General features: G+C 43.6%; 1 protein-coding gene across 4 annotated transcripts in view; it reads left to right on the forward strand.

The window, feature by feature from the left end:
- Positions 1–20,895, forward strand: part of dlg3 (discs, large homolog 3) — a gene marked incomplete at its 5' end in the record, with an annotated part of 52,526 nt that overhangs the window by 23,119 nt on the left and 8,512 nt on the right. Inside the window, 10 exons of one of the 4 annotated variants that reach the window (XM_079229166.1) lie at positions 1,594–1,647; positions 2,238–2,288; positions 3,715–3,839; positions 4,372–4,541; positions 4,847–4,983; positions 5,761–5,905; positions 7,155–7,299; positions 8,125–8,250; positions 13,698–13,854; positions 14,440–14,542. In XM_079229166.1, the coding sequence (XP_079085292.1) occupies positions 1,594–1,647; positions 2,238–2,288; positions 3,715–3,839; positions 4,372–4,541; positions 4,847–4,983; positions 5,761–5,905; positions 7,155–7,299; positions 8,125–8,250; positions 13,698–13,854; positions 14,440–14,542 (1,213 nt within the window). Of the gene's footprint in view, positions 1–1,593; positions 1,648–2,237; positions 2,289–3,714; positions 3,840–4,371; positions 4,542–4,846; positions 4,984–5,760; positions 5,906–7,088; positions 7,300–8,124; positions 8,251–13,658; positions 13,855–14,439; positions 14,543–16,087; positions 16,214–20,895 lie in introns of those variants that run through there. The other 3 variants (XM_079229167.1, XM_079229168.1, XM_079229169.1) reach the window with 3 other exon arrangements.

A 20,895-nucleotide genomic window follows, 5' to 3' on the forward strand; every position in this document is an offset into this window, starting at 1 on the left:
TCAAATCAATAAAAAGTAGACAGCCAGTGTGCTGAACTAGAAGACAGCCATCAGGCTGCTCCTAAACCAAGTGAGGACCCCTCCTTCACTCTTCTTCTCTGTTTCCACTCTGGCAGCTTCTTTGATCGCTCTGCAGTCCTCGGATGGAAATAGAAACACCAGGTGGCACAATAGAGCTGAGCTGCAGAGCTAATAGAACTGTGAAACGTAATATGTAGCTCTTGTGTTTGGGTTCAACTGGGTCTTCAAGGCGTATTATGTTACTGTGCATCGATGTGTAGCCAATAGGTCAGCTGCACTTTACATTTCACCCTTTTCATGTGCCCCAAGAAAGAAATGAAGAGGAATCGATGTTTTCCATAAAGTAGCATTCATGCCACAGAGGGGAGCATCAAAAATAACATTTAGGGTCAAGAAAACACTGCTGAAATCCATATTGATAATGTATTTTAGTTGACAACCTAAGTAAGTGGCAGAAGAAAGATCAAAGTATATTAGCCGAGGAATTCAAACTTTAAACAATCATTATTTATTGTAGTTGTCTTTCCAACTCATAGTAAAATAAATAATTGGGACACAAGTCAACACAATTTCCAAGACCCCAATATCTGTTTTGTCCGACTAACAGTCCATAATCCAAAAATTTTTAATTTACAGGGATGTAAAACCGAGAAAAGCAGCAAAAGCTAAAATTTTGAGAAGCTGAAAACATGAAATGTTTTGCCCTTTCCCTTGATACTTGATTTCATGAGAATAATTGTTTTGTTAATTTAAGATTAATTGGTTCATTATTTTCGCCTTATTTGCCAGGATAACTAATTAATTCCACAATAAACTGATATTTAACAAGTGTACATTTTTCATTTGTATTAATTGACGAACAGATAAGCTTGTAAAATATCAGAAAATAGTGAAAAATGCCCAGGGCGACAAGCATTATATTTGAGAAACAGGAACCAATATTTGTATACCTGCTTGATGAATGGCTTAAACAAGAAATTCATTATCAAAATTGTTGTTAGTTAATTATGTCTAATCGATTAATCAGCTAAACATTTCAGCATTACACATATATAATAAACACAATTATAGAATAAAATAAAATAATTTAGAGATTTCTTACATCCCTCTAGTATTCTTACAGTTTTACATATAGTCAATTGAACTGAATGATGAAGGAGCCATGAAATCAAGCATTTTGTATGTGATTCTACGTGGTGTAATTTCTGTGTGAAACGAAAGTGAAAAGGATGTGTGGGATAAACATATTGTCCCAACGGCTGGAACCACAAGCCGGTTTCTTTTTTTTACGAGATGACCGCAGGACGTCCGGCTGTGGCGGTTAATAAGCAGCGGGCTCTCTGCCCCAGTCCTCATTCTCAGTCCTCACACCTTTCCAACATCCCCACACACACACACACACACACACACACACACACACACACACACACAGTCTCATCCCCAAAGAGATTCACTGACTGTTCCCATGGCATCCGTTCACTTTGCTCCCAAGTGATAGTGTGTGTACCGCATTACGTCTGTGTGCTGCCAGCCTCACACACTGAGATAATGTGTATCTCTTCATATTCACAGGCCAACCCTCCCCCCATCATCGTCAACGCAGACTCACTAGATGCAGGCCCTTATGTAAGTATCTGTTCTCTCTCTCTCTGTACAGTATATATCTCTCTCATTCACACTCCCTCTGTGCATGATGAGCGCGCGTGTGTGTGTGTGTGTGTGTGTGTGTGTGTGTGTGTGTGTGTGTGTGTGTGTGTGTGTGTGTGTGTGTGTGTGTGTGTGTGTGTGTGTGTGTGTGTGTGTGTGTGTGGATGGATGAAAAGGCCTCCTCCTGGTAGCAACATGCTGTTTGCCATGTGGACCAACATCCAATATCCTTTTGACCCAGCCAGTTTATGGTGAATGTGCATTCTGCAGTTGCACATTTACTGTCTCATTGTATGTGCATTTTAAGAGAAAAAGACACTTTTGATTGCAACAAATCAGAAATGTTTAGTTAGTAAAACCATCTGGTGAATGTATCTGTATATTTTGTCAACAAACCTATTATCCATGGTTCTCTTACTCTATGCATCAAATCTACTCTGTATTATATGGTGAAGGATTTAGCTGAAACATTTGCTTGCATCTCTTTTTTTTCTGACTATATTTCTAGAAAATGACATAATTCAGCCTCGGTGACGTAACTAACCACTATGCTTTTTTCATGTTGACAGGTAAATGGCAGTGATGGGATGTACAAATATGAAGAAATCATTCTGGAGAGGGTGAGATTTACCAGTTGCTCGTTACATTTCCTACCACACTTTACAATTTCCTCTTTAATGCATTTTCTGCATGATAGATTGATTTCTCCCCACTAGGTGGTAGTAAGCAGCTCATTCTTCACACAGTGAGTTTAAAGAACATGAAAACCAGAGAAAGGTCCTAATTACTGTACTTTATGAGAATCATATGTGATACTGCGTGTTAGTGAAGTTGTAGCTGTTACATCACTGCAGAAAGAAACGTCTCATGTGAGTATGAGCACAGAATAACGGCAGTGAGGCATATCTTTTTACATAATCCTGATGCACATGTCAACAGCAGACGGCAGAAATGTAAAGTGCTCTCCTGTTCAATTGTTCAGCAGTCACCGCTGCACTTGTCGGCGGCGGTTCAGCTTGTAGTGGCAGAGCTTTATGTTTCTACTCTCATTATTCAGCCCACATATAGATGCAACTCCAATCCCACCATAGATGCACACCGTCTCTCTGCCCTTTCCACTCTAAGTGGCATTTCTGCATGCGGAAAGCTTAAATAAGCTATGCAAAGTCACACATTAAAAGGTCTGTGGGTGTGTAACATTTGTTGGTAAGGCCCAGTCTACTCCTCTCGGCTCCAGAGCAGCACACTGGGAGGCCTCAGCCTCCCTCCGTCCAAATTTGTTGTGACTGTTGCTCATTAATTATAGAAAATAATAAAGTGAAGTCTTTTCTCAGCTGTCTTGTTTGCTGCCTGTCTCTGTGGCCACGGCTGTCAGATGCAGCAGTGCGCTTCGACCCACTGGATCCAAAGGGTTCCTTTGTCATTTCAGGGACAGGAGTGACGGGAGGTGGTAGCGTCTATCTCTTGCAGAGAGCGAGAAGCATCATCTCTATTGCATGATACAGAGCGTATCATGCAATAGAAATGATGCTTCTCAGCTCATCTTTACTTTAGTTCATAAATCAACCTTTCTGTGAACACAGGGCATTTCTAACACTGATGCATCTATGTGGGTTGATTGAATAACTGTGACATTTTGAATGGAGGGCCCTGTTCTAATGAAACACGTGTCATTATCATTTGTTACATGCAAGGACACACGCACGCACACACACACACACACACACACACACACACACACACACACACACACACACACACACACACACACATTACCGTGAAAATGGACATCAGAAATGCCTGGTGAAATCCCTGGAGCAGTATGCATCGATCACGTGTTCTTCTGAGGTACCAATACACTTAAGAGCCACATTGCACTGACCCTGAGCCCACATTGGGTCATCACTTACAGCTAAGTGTGTGTGTGTGTGTGTGTGTGTGTGTGTGTGTGTGTGTGTGTGTGTGTGTGTGTGTGTGTGTGTGTGTGTGTGTGTGTGTGTCGTTTATGGTACCCCACTGAAAATGCCAATCATAACCTGTGTGCAGGGGAACTCTGGCCTGGGCTTTAGCATTGCTGGAGGAATAGACAATCCCCATATTCCTGATGATCCGGGGATCTTCATCACCAAGATTATTCCTGGAGGAGCAGCTGCTATGGATGGAAGGCTGGGGTAAGTTCTCTTCTCGTGCACTTAAAAATGCTTCACAGATGACTGACAAGCAGATAATAAGATGAAGAAACAACAGAACAGACAAAAGCAATTCAACAATTTACGTGAAACAATAAAATCATAATTTAAAATAGTAATAAAATAGATTAAAAGCTATAATTAAAGCTGTAATTTTAGTAAAATAGTGTGAAATACAATCTAGACTAGATATCACCCTCCCTCCTCACCTCACTCTCTTCCTCTTTTCAAGCTCCTCTGCACCTTCTGTCCTCTCTCTACTCTAACCTCCCTAGTCTCTTCTTTAAAGCTCACCCCCACCGTGTCCCGCCAGGCAGTGCTGTGTGGGAGGCAGACTCTCTTCAGTCCTCTGCCCCCAGGCTCTATGTGTTTCCTCAAAGTTATGATTCACTGAAAAAGCAAAGCCTGAAACATGCCAAAGTTATGATATGGAGTGCTTTTCTTTTTATGTGCATCGGCCAACTGACAGGGTGATGTGTGTGATATACGTATATTAAAACGTTTCCCTCTGCAGGGTGAATGACTGCGTGCTACGTGTGAACGATGTGGACGTGTCTGAGGTGGTTCACAGTCGGGCGGTGGAAGCCCTGAAGGAGGCGGGGCCAGTGGTGCGGCTGCTGGTCCGACGGAGGCAGGCACCACCCGAGACGATTCTGGAAGTCAACCTGCTGAAAGGGCCCAAAGGTCAGGGGCACATCCCTGTTATCGCACACTAAGATAGATAAATGTTTATTGTCACGCAAGCTTCTCGCAATAATGCTGAATGACCACTACACAGTTTTGAGGTTGATGAAAGTTACATCTGTTGGAATAGGTGTGGCGTTAGCTGACTTTTAAGGGATTGTGGGCATTCTATTTGGAAACTCAGGCAAAGTATTCAGTAGAGAGGAAGCCGATCTAGACATGGAATACATCTAAAAATGTATGAAAGCAGAGGTGATTCTTTGTATACCTATAGACGTACCTGACTGTGTGTATTACTCAACCAGGGCTTGGATTCAGCATCGCTGGAGGGATCGGCAACCAACATATCCCAGGAGACAACAGCATCTATATTACCAAGATCATAGAAGGAGGAGCTGCCCAAAAAGATGGACGGCTGCAGACTGGAGACCGCCTGCTTGCTGTACGAGCCTCCCTCTGACTCAGTCACATATTGAGTATTCAAATCAAAGAGAACTTATTTAGCATGCAGTAGTTCACTGGCGAGTTGAACACAAATTCAGCTGTAGTTGTTATTTGTACTTATATAAATAGTAGGAAGATGATAATCAAATACAAACACATCATTGTGGCAGTGAAATGGAAGCTCAAGACAGAAACAGCAAGCTGTTGCTACTCTGAGAAATACAGAGATATTTATTATGTCTTACTTTATTAAATGACATTTACATACTGGAAAGACCACAGAGAGACATGTCAGTCCTACTGTCTGTTAAAAACATGGAGAGTGTCATTTGTGAATGTACTGTATATTATCAACTATACTTATTGGAGTGATCAATATCAAATCTCAAACATTTATCATTTACACAAACTGTACTGTGAGTTATTTACAAAGAGCATGTTGCTTAATATAAAATATGAGGTGTTCAGAAACTTTTGACTGACAGTATATTTCCATGGAATGTTTTCTTAAAAGACAAAATGCAGAATTTCAGAGCATCTTGAGAACCTCTACCTACTGCTTTTGACCTCTGTTAACGCTGCGCAGCACACCAACCTTTCACTCTGCTGCTGAAATGTACTGAAATCTCATAATACCTCCAAGCTGTGATTCATTATTGTGCTGGCTGGTGTGATTGCTGTTGTGATGCGTGATGTTGTCACAGTGCAGCAAAGACACTTGGTGTTCCAAGTGTTGATTTTTCTCTTCTCTTTTCACGACAATCATCACATTCAGGTGAACAACATCGTGCTACAGGACGTGCGTCATGAGGAGGCCGTGGCTGCGCTGAAGAACACCTCCGATATGGTTTACCTCAAGGTGGCCAAGCCAGGACCTGTGCACCTCAACGACATGTACGCACCTCCAGACTACTCCAGCAGTACGTATCTACCTCTTCTCGTTGCTGGTCATGGTGGAAACACCGTTAACACACTCTACGAGGCACAAACCACATGTTATACTCGCCTGAGCAGCCAGCTCCAAAACAAGAGCAGGTTAATTCATATAAACTCTGTGACGGAAGGGTAAGGGTGATTTATTAGTCAAGGTCCGTGTAAGAGCGCTTTACACTAGGAATCGTCTTTTTATCTTTATCAAAGATGTTCGTGTTGTATCACTGTTCTCTCCCCAAAACTGCTATGCCCAGACACCCACATAGTGAACGTAGGGAATGCACACACACACACACACACACACACACACACACACACACACACACACACACACACGCACGCACGCACACACATAATTCTACCCACAGCATCAACAAGCGCAGTTCTCTGCCTCCCACTGAGTGTGGATGGTTTCTCACATCCCACCTGCTCATGAGAGCCCACGATCTCGAGCTGCAGCTTCTCAAATTTCCACAGAACAGTGACTTTGTGTGAGAGGGGGCTATTGAGGACTTTTTTGTATGTTCTAAATGTTTGCAGTTAGGGTTTGCAAGTGTTTAAGCACACCCTTAATGCAGACTTAACCCCGCTCTGACAGCATTACCCGTGGTCAGATGATCTGGATTTGAAACGCTTGTTTTATCATGCTCAGCTTCATCCATCAAGAATGAAAAATCAGGGGGAAAGTGATCTGTCTTTTGCATGCACGCACCAGTACTTCTCCAACTTTTCTGAAAAGAAATTCCCACTTTTTTCTCTTAGTTGAGAAGAGGATTGATAGATTTAAAACATCAAATCGAGATTACTGAAACATCTCTGTTAATACTGCACATTAGTCAGTGCTGGTTGCCTATTGTGTAATAATAAGCACAGATGGAGAACAGAGACAAGACATGATAACTGTATAAAAAGCCAATTTCCTAAATGTCATTTGAATTCTGGGTCCTATTTTTGTAGTTTTGGCCACCGTTCAGGAATATTGCTAATAATAATAATTGTGAAGATCTAGGAACGCAAAGACATTGCTAAAGAGTAAGAAACACAAGCAGATAATGAAGACAAATTCATGCATTTGTTTTGTTTTTTGTTTTGTTTTGTCTCCAAATAGAGTGGTTTAGAAAATCTGGCTAAGCTGTTGCCTCTTATACAGTTTGTCTGCATCTTCTCCAGCGCTGCTTTTGTGCCTGTGTTTTAATCATTTTCTCTTTCCTCCTACTGGCATGGCCCTTCCTCCAGCCTTCCCCACCATGGTGGACAACCACGTCGGCCACAACTACATGGCGGCCATGGAGCCCAAGCCAGTGTACCCGCCACCCCAGGTCACCCCGTCCAGGTACTCGCCAGTTCCCCGCCACATGCTGGGGGAGGAAGACTTCACGAGGTATGTTCCAGACCGGTACCTTCATGATTGACTCTGCTCTCGTACATTACACTCATACAGGCTCATAAAGGCTCAGTGTAAATGACAATGATTACTTGTGGAAATCCACTAAAGATTTGCTGTTGTAGTAGTAAGTGAAGACTAATTGCTGTGGAGCTAAATTGTGTAAGATTTAATGTCTTGGTCTTTGAATCAATAATTTTTTTCATCATTCATAATTTCTTTGCCTCCATTTTGTTGCGGTTTTAAGGGTGTGGTTCATGGTGTGGTATGTTTAAACGATGCAGCTACATACAGCAATTTCAATTGCACTCATGAAGTGTTTCATGAAGCAAAACAATGCTTTGTTTACAATTTTGTCAGCTCATCCGGGCCCTGGTGGTGCATACTGTATTATAGCTTGGTAGTGTGTGGTGGCTGTGTGCTGACCAAATACTTTGCAGAGAGGCCTCTTGTCACTTCTTGTACTTGTTATGACTGTGTTTTAACCTTTGACTTCATATCCAAGTACTGGATCAAAAGTAGCATTCATAGAGGCTTGATTGGAGTGCCCCACAAGGCCTTGAGTCATCTTAACCCACAGCTCGGGGGGGAGAGAAGGCTGTATTCTCTCTGTGTGTGCATGACTGCATGCAGGCGTTTATGAGTGTCTGTGTGCTGTGGAGTGAATGTGTTACTGGATGAGTGTTTGTTATGTGGCTCTGTAATGTCCTTGTACAAGCTGTCTACATGACTTGTATGTGCATGTGTCGCATCTTTGTTGGTATGTGTGCTTTATTTGTGTCCTGCACTTGTCCCGTTCACTGTGATTCCTGTACCCCACAGCAGGGCTGAACCTATTTACAGTGTCATCCACAAACCTGGGGACATCAAGGTGCCCCAGGCCCTCTACAGAGGCTTCTGTCCTTCCCCTGCTCCCTTGTGCCAAGGTCCACTCCCCTTCTCTGGCAGGTACTAACCTAGTCCATCACGCCTCGCTTAGCTAACCTCCTCTATATAGCTGAGCACCTGGAGCCGGCATCAGACAGGAGTAGGGCCAAAGGGAGACCACAACCTCACCAGTGGTATATTTTGCCACACAAGCAGAAGAAATAGACAGAGAGGAGAAAGATGGCAAATTACTTATTTTAGCTTTCTGTGTCTCTGTGTTTGCATGTTTGTATGTTTTCTCACCTCACATCTTTGCTGCTTTGTATGTTGTTACGCCAAGTATGTTGCTGCTTTTTTTATGTTTGGATGAAACACTTTTGACTCATATCCCACTCACATGAATTGTACTGAGAAACAAAACACTTTAAAAGCAAATTGACTGTAGAGCTGAAACATTTTATAATACATTAGCTTATTATTTCATGTCCTTTGTGTGTTTGTTTGTTTTTTTTACATCCTTTTTTAAATATATATATTTTTTTATCTGCCCCGCAGTTGTTATTTGTCCATCAATTTACGACTAATCTGCTAACATCTATGAATCTAAAACAATAGGGCCCTGTTTATCGCAGTTTAAAATGGAGTCGTACCTGCTCCTCACAAACACATCTCCACGGGAGTGCAGCCGAAAGGGCTTCACGCTCCCACAAGCTGCTCAATTCCATCTGTCAGGAGGCATCGACAAAACTAAGCCTCTATCTCGGGCCAAGCTACTTTCACTTGTGGTTACTGCTGGGGACAATAATATACATGAAATTTATGGCAATGTGTTTGGCATTACCAAATGGGCAAAAGGCCTCCTGTTTGTTGATTTAGTTTAGCTTATTTGTTTCTCATATTTATTACATTACATCCACACTCTTGCCCATTGTGCTTCACCTCATTGATGAATGCCCTGGTGTTTCTGTGTGTGAACCATTGCTTTTGTGTAGTGTGTTTGTTTTGAAAGTAGCTTATGCTGTGTGCCATTTATGCAATCTTTTTGCCAATATGTGTTTTCCTGCGTGTGCGTGTGTGTGTGTGTGTGTGTGTGTGTGTGTGTGTGTGTGTGAGAGAGAGAGAGAGAGAGAGAGAGAGAGAGAGAGAGAGAGAGAGAGAGAGAAAGAGAGAGAGAGAGAGAGAAGGACAGATTACGGTGTTGCTGATTGGCTCTAACTAAAGGCCGGTTGACGTGGACAGTACAGGATGATGGGGTGGCTGACTGGAGCCACCCAACACAAATATTCGTTGGAATGTTTTGCCTGCTGCTCTAAGTGTGTCAATATAAACACCAAGCCTGGCTGTTACGATAAATGTAATGGGGGAGTAAGAGCCTGATCTGTTCGAGCCAGCGGACCAGTAGCAGCAGACAGTCCTGCAGCTGTCATGATTCATCTGCACACTGGGAAAACCAAGCCATGCACTCAGGTCTTACCCCTCTCACCCCCAATGCTGCCAGCACCAATCACACACACATACTGTACACTGAGACATTTGCTCCTAACGCGCTAACACATAGGCGCACACATGCAGACGCACGCGCTTTACATGCAATGCACAATGATGACACGGACACATACCTATGGGTATACATCCTGCACACCGGACAGCTAGTAAATCAGCAGGGCAAATTAAAACGGCCTACATACTGTGACCATGCGAGTACCTTTTTGTCCCTAGTGGGTTTGTGTGTCATGTTCGCTGCAAAATCTGAAAAGAATGTCTCGGAGGACATCATGGCCGACAACCGACTTGATCCCAATCACAGCAGATGAGCATCCAGCTCCATCACACTGACAGACAGATAGCAGACAACTCCCTCCAGCTCCAGCAAGCTTCCCCATTGGCTCCAACTGGGAGGGGTTATTTTAGATGGATGCTGTAGTAAGCACAGGCTTCCGCAGAAATGGAGCAGGCTGGTTGTGAGGAATGAGTCGGAGCTTGTATCGGCCCTGTGCCCATCCGCACATCCCCCTCAGTGGTGTCATCACAGACACATGCTCCCCCTTCTCCATCTGATATTACCCCCTTCTTCTGGAGATATGTCAGTACTCTAAATCCTTGCCACGTGATGAGAGATAAAAACCTCTGCGTTTAAATATGCATGTTGGGTGTAAACATACTTGTGTGCAGTGGTGACAGTGTGCACAATCCCTGAAAAAGCAGCTCCCCTCTGCTGGTCCTATCAGGGCTGATGTTGTTAGATATACACAACAATGCTTTTAGTTAGGCTGATTTGTTCGGGCACAGCTTACGTAAATACAGAAGCCTGTGGACTGCAGCAGCAGGTGAGCTAATCAGTAACTTTGTGGGTCTGATGCACACACACAAATGAAAACCTTGGATTCAGTCATCAATAACGAGGAAGTATTTTTAAAACCTACAAAAGCAAAAAGGGGAGTTTTAAATAAATGAAATCACAGCAGATTCAGCAGAGTACTCATCTTAGGTGTTAATCAATCATCGCTCCATTTTATTCTTACTCACAGTGAGAGGCATGAAATATCTTAAACTGTCTATCACCTTAGCAGTGAATAATTTTTTCCCTATGTCAAATGAGAAGAAAATAGCAGGCCATGAAGAGGCGCCAGCCACAGAAAATACATGGGTTAAATTTAAGCAGTGAAAAGGAAGATGGAGACAAAGCATGATTTTAATTTTCATCAGTACACGCTTCTATTCATCAGCTGATGTGATCCATTTGGGGGAAAGGGAGAGATAAAGTGCCGCGAGAGGTAGTGCCTGTCTGTGGAAAATGGCGTCCATCTGCAGTGTCCACCATTAATCAGCCAAGCAGAGCCAATTACAGGACTGAGTCCAGGGCAGCATGACCCGCTGAACCCCACAGTCCAGATATCCATTCACAGCTTTAGGATTGAGCTGCGACCAACCCTGAAGCAGACAGGGGGGAAATAACGGGTAGGGGGGGTGGGGGGTGGGGGGGGGGTTGAATTAGAGAAAATAGTCACAGGAGAAATGGCTGGGCAGAGAGAAAAGGTTTTTTACCGCTCTAACTGTTTACATTCCTAGCATGGATGAAAAGGCAAAGAGGGGGAAGGGAGGGAGGACTTGATCCCTGCATTTCAAACTGTAGGTATTCGCTCCCATTTTTCATGAGAATGGCCCGGCAGTTCACATCCTATGGACAAACAGTGTCTGCAGAAACACACTCATGCATACTGCACCGACTGTAAGATGATAGAAAGTTGCTGGCCTTATGTGTTCCAATATTCCACAGTAGTCTGCACATTATTTTCCTGTGAGCCAGGTCACAGAATATGGCGCAGTCAAATCAAAGGCCCAAAAGTCAGTTCATGAGCTCCTCAGTTTGTTGACACTCACAAATTAGCAAGGAGCTTCTGGGAATCTGTCTCCATGGGACCAGGGCTGACGGACAGGAATGTTTGTGTGCTGTATTAGAAAGGGGGGGGGGGGGGGGGCATGTTGTGAGCATCAGAGACGAGGGGACGGCATGTTGTGAAAGGGGATCAAACTTGGATAACCAGTTCGACACAGTCCTGATGCTCCAGTCCTAGTTATTCCAGATATGAGTGAGGGGGGACTTTTGGCCTCTTCTCTTCGAATGGAACGCAGATTATTTGCATGGGAGTGTTAGGGTTAAATGTTCAGTCTTGCCTTCCTGGTGATGAAGAGGAGAGAGTGTTTGTGACAGCCCAAAGAGGGGCTGCTTCCCATCACAGCACACATGGATGAGATAGGGAACACCAAGAGCGTCTAAAATTGTGGCCCCTCTCTCAGTGGAGGGCCAGACAGGGAGAAGGAAGTAAGGGTGATGGGCCATAGCCACCATGTTCACGGTCAACATCTCATCTTCCATGTTGCTGGTGAGGAGCCTGCCTGAACGCACTGTTAGGAAATGCTCTTTCCGAAGCAAGCACCATTTCCGGATCCTAAGGTAACCATGGAGATCTGTGTGCCTCGTCGAGATGGGATGAAAAGCTCACGATGGAAAGCGAGGTTATTTTAAGCTTGACTGGTTTGAAGGCAAGTCAGTTGTTTTAGCATATTTCAAGGCGTTTGCCACTTGTCTTTTTTATTTTTATTTTAGCTTTTCATCTCGTATACAAAAGAGATCTAAAAGGCTTTCCAAAAAAAAAAAGCAAGAATGTTTGAAGCTTTGTCAGTACGATCAGATTGAATCTGTCCCTGATTCTGCCTAAAAACAGCAGATTCACTATGTTGCTTTTGATCTTATCTCGTGGTCTTACAAAATATCATCTGCATTTAAGTGCAGTTACTTTCAAATGAACACACTTTAACAGTCTGGTTAAACTTCCTGGAGTCTTTCTGGAGGGTTTACTATTTGGGGCTTTCCGATGCTTTTAATTTCTTTTAGTGGAGTAATCAACGCTTTTAGTTTTTCCAGTCAGTAAAGGGTATGATTCTGAAAGTCTGGAATGCTCTCTCGGCTGCCGTCAATGGGAAAATGATCTTAACAGCAAAGTTAGAGCGCAGCCCATAGGGATTGAGTAGGAATTGTTCCTGTACACTGCAGGCTGAGTACTGCAAGAAAAGACCACTAATGGGAACCATGCAGTGTTTTCTGTTAAAGAGTGGAAATTGTGTGTGTGTGTGTCTGTGTGTCTGTGTGTGTCTGTGTGTGTATGCCTAAGTACGTGAGTGCATGTAGGTTTATGTGTGCATTTATAAATAAAGTGTGCGTGTGTGTGTGTGTGTGTGTGTGTGTGTGTGTGTGTGTGTGTGTGTGTGTGTGTGTGTGTGTGTGTGTGTGTGTGTGCGGCCAACGCTGGGCTTCCTAGAGTTTGTGTGTTTGCACTCGTGTGAAGTGTGTTCTCAGAGGGCTTTTGCTGGACCATTGCAGCGGTTTGGCTTCTCTCGAATCTTAAAACTGAGGCAGTCTGAATAGCACGCTGAAGGATGAGTCATAGTGGCTAAAGCTAAAGTAGAGTGGGTCTGTTGAGCAGGAGGTGGCTCATTGTGTCTGCGCACATTAATATGAGTGGGTGTTTAAATGTGTACACGTGTGCACATTTCCATGAGATTGCCCTGCAAAGCAGAAAGTTCTATAACCAGCAGATGATGTGCATTTGGATCAATCGTGCTGCTGCTTGTTTTATTGCATTCATTGTATCTGGCAAAACTCTTTGCAGTGTTGTCAATGTAATCCACATTATCCATGTTAGCATTGCGATTACTACACGTTTACTACATTGTTAATCATTGTGTTCTACTGGTGAGTGGTCCTGTAGATTCATCATTTAAAGGTTATATTTAAAGCACTCACTTTTAAATATATGCAGAGTGTATCTACAAAAAGATCTACAGGCCTACGCCTTGCAGCCGTCGACATTTTGGGATCATACACAATATAAGATGGCTGTTGCCTCTGAATACGCCTCTCTTGGTGCTGTTCCTATTTCCATTTTTGCTCATATCTCTCTATCTGCCCATCTCTTCTATGCTCTCTGTCCTGCCCTTCACCCTGACGCTGTCGCTCTGTTTGGCAGGGAGCCAAGGAAGGTGTTGCTGCACAAAGGCTCCACAGGCCTGGGCTTCAACATCGTTGGCGGGGAGGACGGAGAAGGTATCTTCGTCTCCTTCATCCTGGCAGGAGGGCCGGCTGACCTGAGCGGCGAGCTGAGGAGGGGCGACCGGATTCTCTCGGTCAGTATCTCAACCTCAAGCCAGAATCTGCTCTGCTGGAATGTCCTTGAGCAAAACAACTCAGGGAGCTGAGCTGTGCTTCGCCAGACAAGAGAATTCTGTCAATCAATAAAGTATTCATTGAATTACATATTTATATCCCTTGATTAATATTTCATAACTCTTAACCTTTTCAGAACCCAGTGTTGCTCTAACTGTGTGTTTTATTTTAACGCTGCTTGTGTTCTGAAAATCCACTGAGGCACATTATATTAAAAAGAAGCCATTCAAGTTGTTCTAAGCGTGAATAAATGTTTTAACTGCAACACTGACTGTGTGATTGTGAGGGTTATTCAAAATGAGTAGTCTTGTGTTTCAGAAAGTCATATCATTTTCAACCAAACCTATAATCTGGTCATATTTATTGAGGGCAGATAATATCTCCACAAACTGGAATTAAGCCATCCAGCTTGAGGTTAAACTCTGCTCCATCCAGCTAGACTTGTTTCTCCTTCACAACTACACAATTAGACAAGCCGCACACCTTTAGTATCTACACTGGGTTTTCTTGCTTAAAGGTTTTGTTGTCTGCCTGGTTTTATGCAGGTGAATGGAGTGAACCTAAGGAATGCCACACATGAGCAGGCGGCTGCAGCACTGAAGAGAGCTGGACAGACTGTCACCATCATAGCTCAGTACAGGCCTGAAGGTGAGGCCATGCTGTCTCATATCACACATTAATATGACTTGCCAAAATGGATCTTGAAAGCAGTGATTGGCGGTTTTGGAAAGTGTAATCGTCAAACAACCAAAAATATTCTTGAGCCAGATTAGCCTGTTAGGATTGTTTGCTATTTGGCCCCAAATGACCACCATCTATTGCTATCTGTGCAACGTCGCCTCCAAGTTCCAACCTGTACTTCTATGCTTAAATAATACTTAATTTATTTTAGTTTGTGGTCATTTTATTCAACAATTTTATTTGAATGTGAGCAAAATATGAACTAACAATATTACAGTTCTTAGAACTCAACTTTGATACAAATGCCAAACCAATTAATCAAATCACCAAAACCAACTGACTGACCTTCAGTGACCCTGGTCTACAGTTGCCCTCTTTGCCTGGTTGGTAATCCAGTCTTATTCTTGAGACATATTAAAGAGACAGTATGCTGATTTTATCAAAATCTGAGGGAAATTAGGTAGCTTTCTATGGTCTGAAATAATTACCTAGATGATGTCATCAGGGTTATTGCTTGGGCTTGGAGACCGTACATGTATGACATAACAGTTTAAAGGACGTGTTTATTTTTCAGAGTCAAATGAGACCATCGACAGCACTCTTCCGTCTGTACAGTAAATATTTAAGGCACTGGAGCTCCATGCAACCTCACATTGACAACAAGATTCCAGCACATTGTCTGGCACATAACACCCTGTAAAACCAGACACGTACGAATTAAACAAACAAGATAGCGTGCGTTACATTTAGAGTCACTAGCAGGAAGATTGTTGTAGTCTTTGGCCAGAGCCAGGCTAGCTGTTTCCACTAATCGGCTGCTGGAGTGGTAACAATCCTCTCTTGGAGCTCTCTCCTTTCTTACTTTCGGACATTGAGCAAATACCGGTATTCCTTTAAAAGCAAAACATGGGTAGCGTCAATTGCATTGTGGGAAATATAGTATCCAGCGCTTAGCTTATTGGCTCACATCAGGCAATACGAGTCTGGATTTCTCCGCTGCTTTTAATTAACACATTCAAAACAACACCTTTAAGAAAGAGCAGCACTAAATCACAGGACTGCCGCTTTAATGTTGCCATGAAACGTCAGCTCCACCTGGGTTTGGCGGCGGTTGCCCGGCCAGCGCTGGCTGCAAATGAGGGCAACGCTCCAGCAAGGCTCCCTGTAGGAAGTATTCAGGTTCAGGGGCGGCACTTGTGTTAGCAGCGTTGTGGTCTAGCAGGCTGAAGCGTGAGCCAAGGCGGGCAAACGAGCCGCGGTCGTCCTTCCTGTTTAAACTCCGAGCCGCGCTGTTCGTGGACACACAAACCCCAGGACAGCAATGGAAAGAGGACTCTAAGCCGAAAGTGCGAGCTACGACGCCGAAGGAAAGTTTAGAAAGACTTTAAAACGAAAGGTGGAAAACTGGGGAGGGGGGGGAGAAGAAAAAAAAACTTCCAACTGTTATCTGTCTACCAGCTTGTTGGATGGGGGATGGGCTCGACTACAACAGCAGCAGAGCAGAAGCCGCATGAACACGCCAATGACTGGGTGAAGAAACCGGCGAAATATTAGCCCACGGTTTCATTTAATTGAGGAGGGACGAGGAAGAAGCACCGCGGAGACTATTGACACACTGGAGCAGGAGCGAGCTGTGAGGTAACAGGTTCATGTTGGCTGCTAACGCTACTGTACCGAGGCGCCGTCGGTGTGTGGCTCTCGCTGTAAACTGTGGTTTTAACGTCACAGTATTACAAAGTGAGTTTACGTTTCTCTCTGAGGAAGTTACAGTTGTGGCAACACGGGCTTCAGGGTCTTTTTAATCAGCATGGACATGAAAGTGAGTACCGTGATATTCATGTGAATGCCTCACCCCGACTGTACTTCTGAGAAAACTCCTCCATTACCTGAAATCAGCGATTGGCTTTTTATTTATTTATTAATTTAATGTCCTACTTGAGGCCAGTGGGACGTTGTGTTGTAAGTTATATGCAGCAGGATGTATACGTTTAAACAGTTCCTTTACTGTTTTTATGTAACACACCTTTAGGTGGGTCACAGGTGTGTTCAAACAGGTGTTTGTCAGCTTGGTGGTGGCGTTTTTAAAGGGTGACTTCATCTGTGAACATCTGTTTGCTACACTAGACTTTGGACTCGTTGACTACAAGTAATTTTTTTATGCTGACTATAGCAGAATGTATTTGTTGGCTAGCCGGTGAGTTTCTTCATAACTTGAACAGAGTGTATTTCACAAAAGGGCACCACTCCTTCTTTGTAATTGTAAATGTGCATTACAGCTACTTTGGCAGCTGCGTTTTTCCTCAGTGTTATTGTAATTCCTTGCATGTGTACTTGAGCTTGCTGCAGTAATGCTGTAACAACAATGGAAAGGATATTGTGAGCTTTAGATTGAGGCTGAGTTCTCAGGTTGGACTATGACAGGAATGTGAAGGGGCATAAGTTGTAGCATGCGCTCACTCTATATTCCACTCCCTTTTAATAAAGGCCTTAAATGTCCAATAACTCTCCCAAGGTCATTGAAATTGCGGTGGTACAGGATCAGTGAATTGGCACCGGGCTAAGTTAAGCAAAGACACAGGCTTAAATCAAAGTTGACAGGATGGCTGTATGGGTTTTCCTTCTGCAGCAGAATACTGATTATTATGCTTCATTCTTGCCCATGTGAATTCATGTTGTCCTGCATGCCAGACCAATCAGGCAGCATCTTGAATAACGATGTGGTTAGCTGAAGGGAACCTTTTGTTTTCCATCCCAAATCATGCTTTCAGCTATGCGCCCCCTTTGTAACACAGTAAAGGACACTTATCTGTTTGTGTACAATGCTTAACTACTCAAAACACACGAGCCGAGCGCTGGCAAATGATTGACTTCCTGCATCTCTACTGGTGACCTGAGATCTGTCGCCAGTAATTCTGCTGGCATCCTAAAGCGGTGTGTGACATGTCATTCGTTTGAGTTTGGAGCAGGAGGAACCCCCCGTGAGATGTACAAGGACAGTCAGTCAGGGGGAGGAAGTGGAGGGTGAATGCTGGTTTATGCAGGGCAAACTGCCTGCAGAGTATTCTCAGGGGCCGGGGCCTGGGCGTCTAAACATCTCTGATGGAAGGCCAGCACTGAAGACGACAAGAAGCCCCAACAGAGCTCACAGGCTGCAGCATGAGGCCGCCTTGTCTCTCAGTGGCTTACTGGATCATCACCAAGTCTTTAACTCACATTCAGCTGGAAGGAATGGAAGTGAAGGGTGTATATCCACACACTGCCTTGCCTCACTGTCAAGGAGCGTAATTACACAAAAATCTTTGCTTGTAGGAAATGGGAGGAGAACCGTGGAGGAAACGTTAAACTCAATGGCCCCTCAGCAAACTCACACCCGTCTGCATTACAGAAATAGTTAAGCCAGGGTCTACATGTTCCTCCTGCAGTATATTATTGGGGAGGGGGTGTGTGTCTGCACTGGCTCGACTATCCCCAAGAACATAACACACTCTCACATTACAAGTACATGCCTGCTGTGTTGCATAACTGGATCAAAAGAGAAGCGGCTGCCCCCCAAAATAAAAAATCTGTACGACTAATGAGGACACGCAGTGGGAGTGAGTGATACAGAATAGACCCAGTTTCTATTAGCTGTCTTTTCTTCCGGTGGGTCACTCCTAAAAATAAAGGCTAGCTCTTGTGTATTTAGTGCTTTAAGAGACAGAGTAGTAACATTAACTATTGTGGACTCCCGGTCTCCTGTATTTCAGCGGTTTGCTTGTGAGTAGTGATGTTAATGAATAATTGATGTTTGGTTGATCCATATAAAGACTCGGATTAGTCAAGAATGTAATAATAATAATAATAATTGCAAATATGGCTGATTCCTAACCAGGTAGATAGTATTATGTTCTTATAACAATCAGTAACACTTGCTGTAAGTGGCATTAGACAATTTGGCTTATTTCTGCTGTAAGCTACAGCCCTCATCGTTGATACAAGAATGGGTAAATATTTTAGTGTTCTGCATGTCCATCCAATATATGTTCGATTCAATACAAGTTGTGTAGGATTATGTTTTTACTGTCTCAGCGATTTGTTAAATAATGGCAGGCAGAGTGGGAGCAGCAATTTGAATTGCTGGCACTACTTCCTTTTTTTTGTAATTTTTATTTTATGACTCAAATAATTTACAGGAGTCAAAGTATTTTTCAAACCTTTATTTATAAAACAGCAATAAGATGAATAAATGGAGAAAGAGACAAGAAAAGTGACTTAACAGTTTTCCTCCCTACTTGAGTGTGATTTGAGGTTTAAATGCTGCTGTTACTGGATTTGTATCAGTTCAGGCACATATATGAAAGCTTTATTTTCATTACTGTTACTCTATGTGCTTGATATTTGAGACAAGACAAAAGGTCAATACAGAACTTAGGTTTCAGTACACTGTTTTGATCTCCTGTGGCTCTGTTGTGATTCTCCAGTATCGCAGTGCTCTCTGTTTACGTACTGGGAGTATCCTTACTTTTCTGTGTAACAGGTGTTAACTTCCTTTACTGTTCCATGTCGTTGTAAATGACTGGAAACTGAAAGCACTTCATTATAAAGGAAGTCAGTGCTGCAGAGATTGATTAGTGTGTTTTCCTGCTCTGTTACAGTGTGGTGTACTGCATATAGGTGATTGTGTTGCAGAAATGCATGTATGCTGATGTTGTCATTAACAACGGGGCGTGGTAGCAATTTATGGTTTAGCTTATGATTCCCACCACTCCCAACAGAGGCTTAGAGTCGGTTGTAGTTTGGCGCTCCTCCTCTCTTCTTGAATGTGTGAGATTAATCATTTGGACATTAGGAAACAAGCAAAGCGGTTAGCTCTTCCACCCGCGCTACTCGTAGTGCAACATCAACGGTCCAGCTCCCAGCCAGCCCTTCAGGTTGGTGTTGTTGTGAAGCCGGGCATTAAGACGCTCTCTCTCCTTAACTACTCATTATATTGTCCCTAAAGCCCCTGCTCTCCCAAGCTGCCATTCTCTCATGTCTCCTGTGCCTGAGAGCCAAGTGGACTTGTCTGAATGTCTGTTTCCGCTTGTGCTGTCGCTGTGCTAGGAGTGCTTGGACGTTGCTCGTGGTTACAGGCAGTCAGGCGGTGTCTGGTTACCTCACCTTTGCAGCGTCACCCTGTTGTATTGTTAACCCTTTGAGCAGAGACCAGGGTGGAGAGCTGGCACTCGGCCCGGGGCAGGATGTGTGTTAGCTTTGAATCCTTTAGGTTTCAGCAGGTGGTTGGTCTTCAGCGACCTAGAGATTGTTGTTGCACCTGTTCTGAATTTTTTTCGGGAGATTGAACTGTCTTCTGCTTCTGCTAGGCATGGGCGTTTGTTTTTCAAGGCTACTTGTAGGCTTGGTCTACATAATCTGGACTTTGATCTCTGGTTGTTCATGTTACAGGAAGTGTTGCCAGCTATGGATGATTAAACTGTAAGGTAGGAGTCGACCCCTGAAGGCACGGCAGTAAAAAGAGATATCTAGATGGAATAAATGTGAACGATATTCTCTCTCACTGGTTCTTTTTATAGGCTAATTATGATCAAGACATAGATACGTTGTCATTAGAAGACGTGATTCTAGTTTTTCAAATGCAGCTGTACAACATGAAACATAAACACTTATTCATTCTAACTGCGATTAATTTCATCAGCAGTGTAAATCGTGTTTTAAGATTTATATATGGCAATGTTGGTTGCTCACACTGCTGCTTTTATGTGGTCCCAACACGTCCTTTGTGTGATCACATGAGCGACCTAGTCTACTTGTTTTTCTCGCTGCATCTGCCGGTTTGTTTATCTAACTGTGTGCCGTGTGGTGCGGTAGCCTACCTTGTTCCAGCAGCCTGGGCACAGCTCGCCGCGCACAGCAGGCTAATGAGAGCATTCTTAATGAGGAGGCCCAGGTGGATTCATATATCATCTCTGTGCTCCAGAGCGGCAACTGGATTTACACACCTATGACAAATGGTCATGCATTGGAAATTGTTGGAGGCCTTCCCTTTTTTTTCCACACTAAAGAGCCCATGTTGAACTTAATTAATTTGTGTAATTAATGACCTGACATGAGACATTACTGGATGTGTAAGGCAGATCTGTGATAAACCATCTGTTCCTGGGGTCATTAATCAGCCTAAGGATTCGCTGAACCTTTCCTCTATTCACTCCAGCTCACCGCAGCGCCAACTGAGACACCGAGATCTCAAACAGTTTTCCAGTGAAACGAGAGCAGGGCCCCAACACTCTTTTGGCCTCTTCAATACCACCTTCACCTCAGGTGTATCAACTCGTTTGACACGG

The sequence above is a fragment of the Taurulus bubalis genome (assembly GCF_910589615.1).
Source record: "Taurulus bubalis genome assembly, chromosome: 13".
In the NCBI taxonomy this organism is placed as follows: domain Eukaryota; kingdom Metazoa; phylum Chordata; class Actinopteri; order Perciformes; family Cottidae; genus Taurulus; species Taurulus bubalis.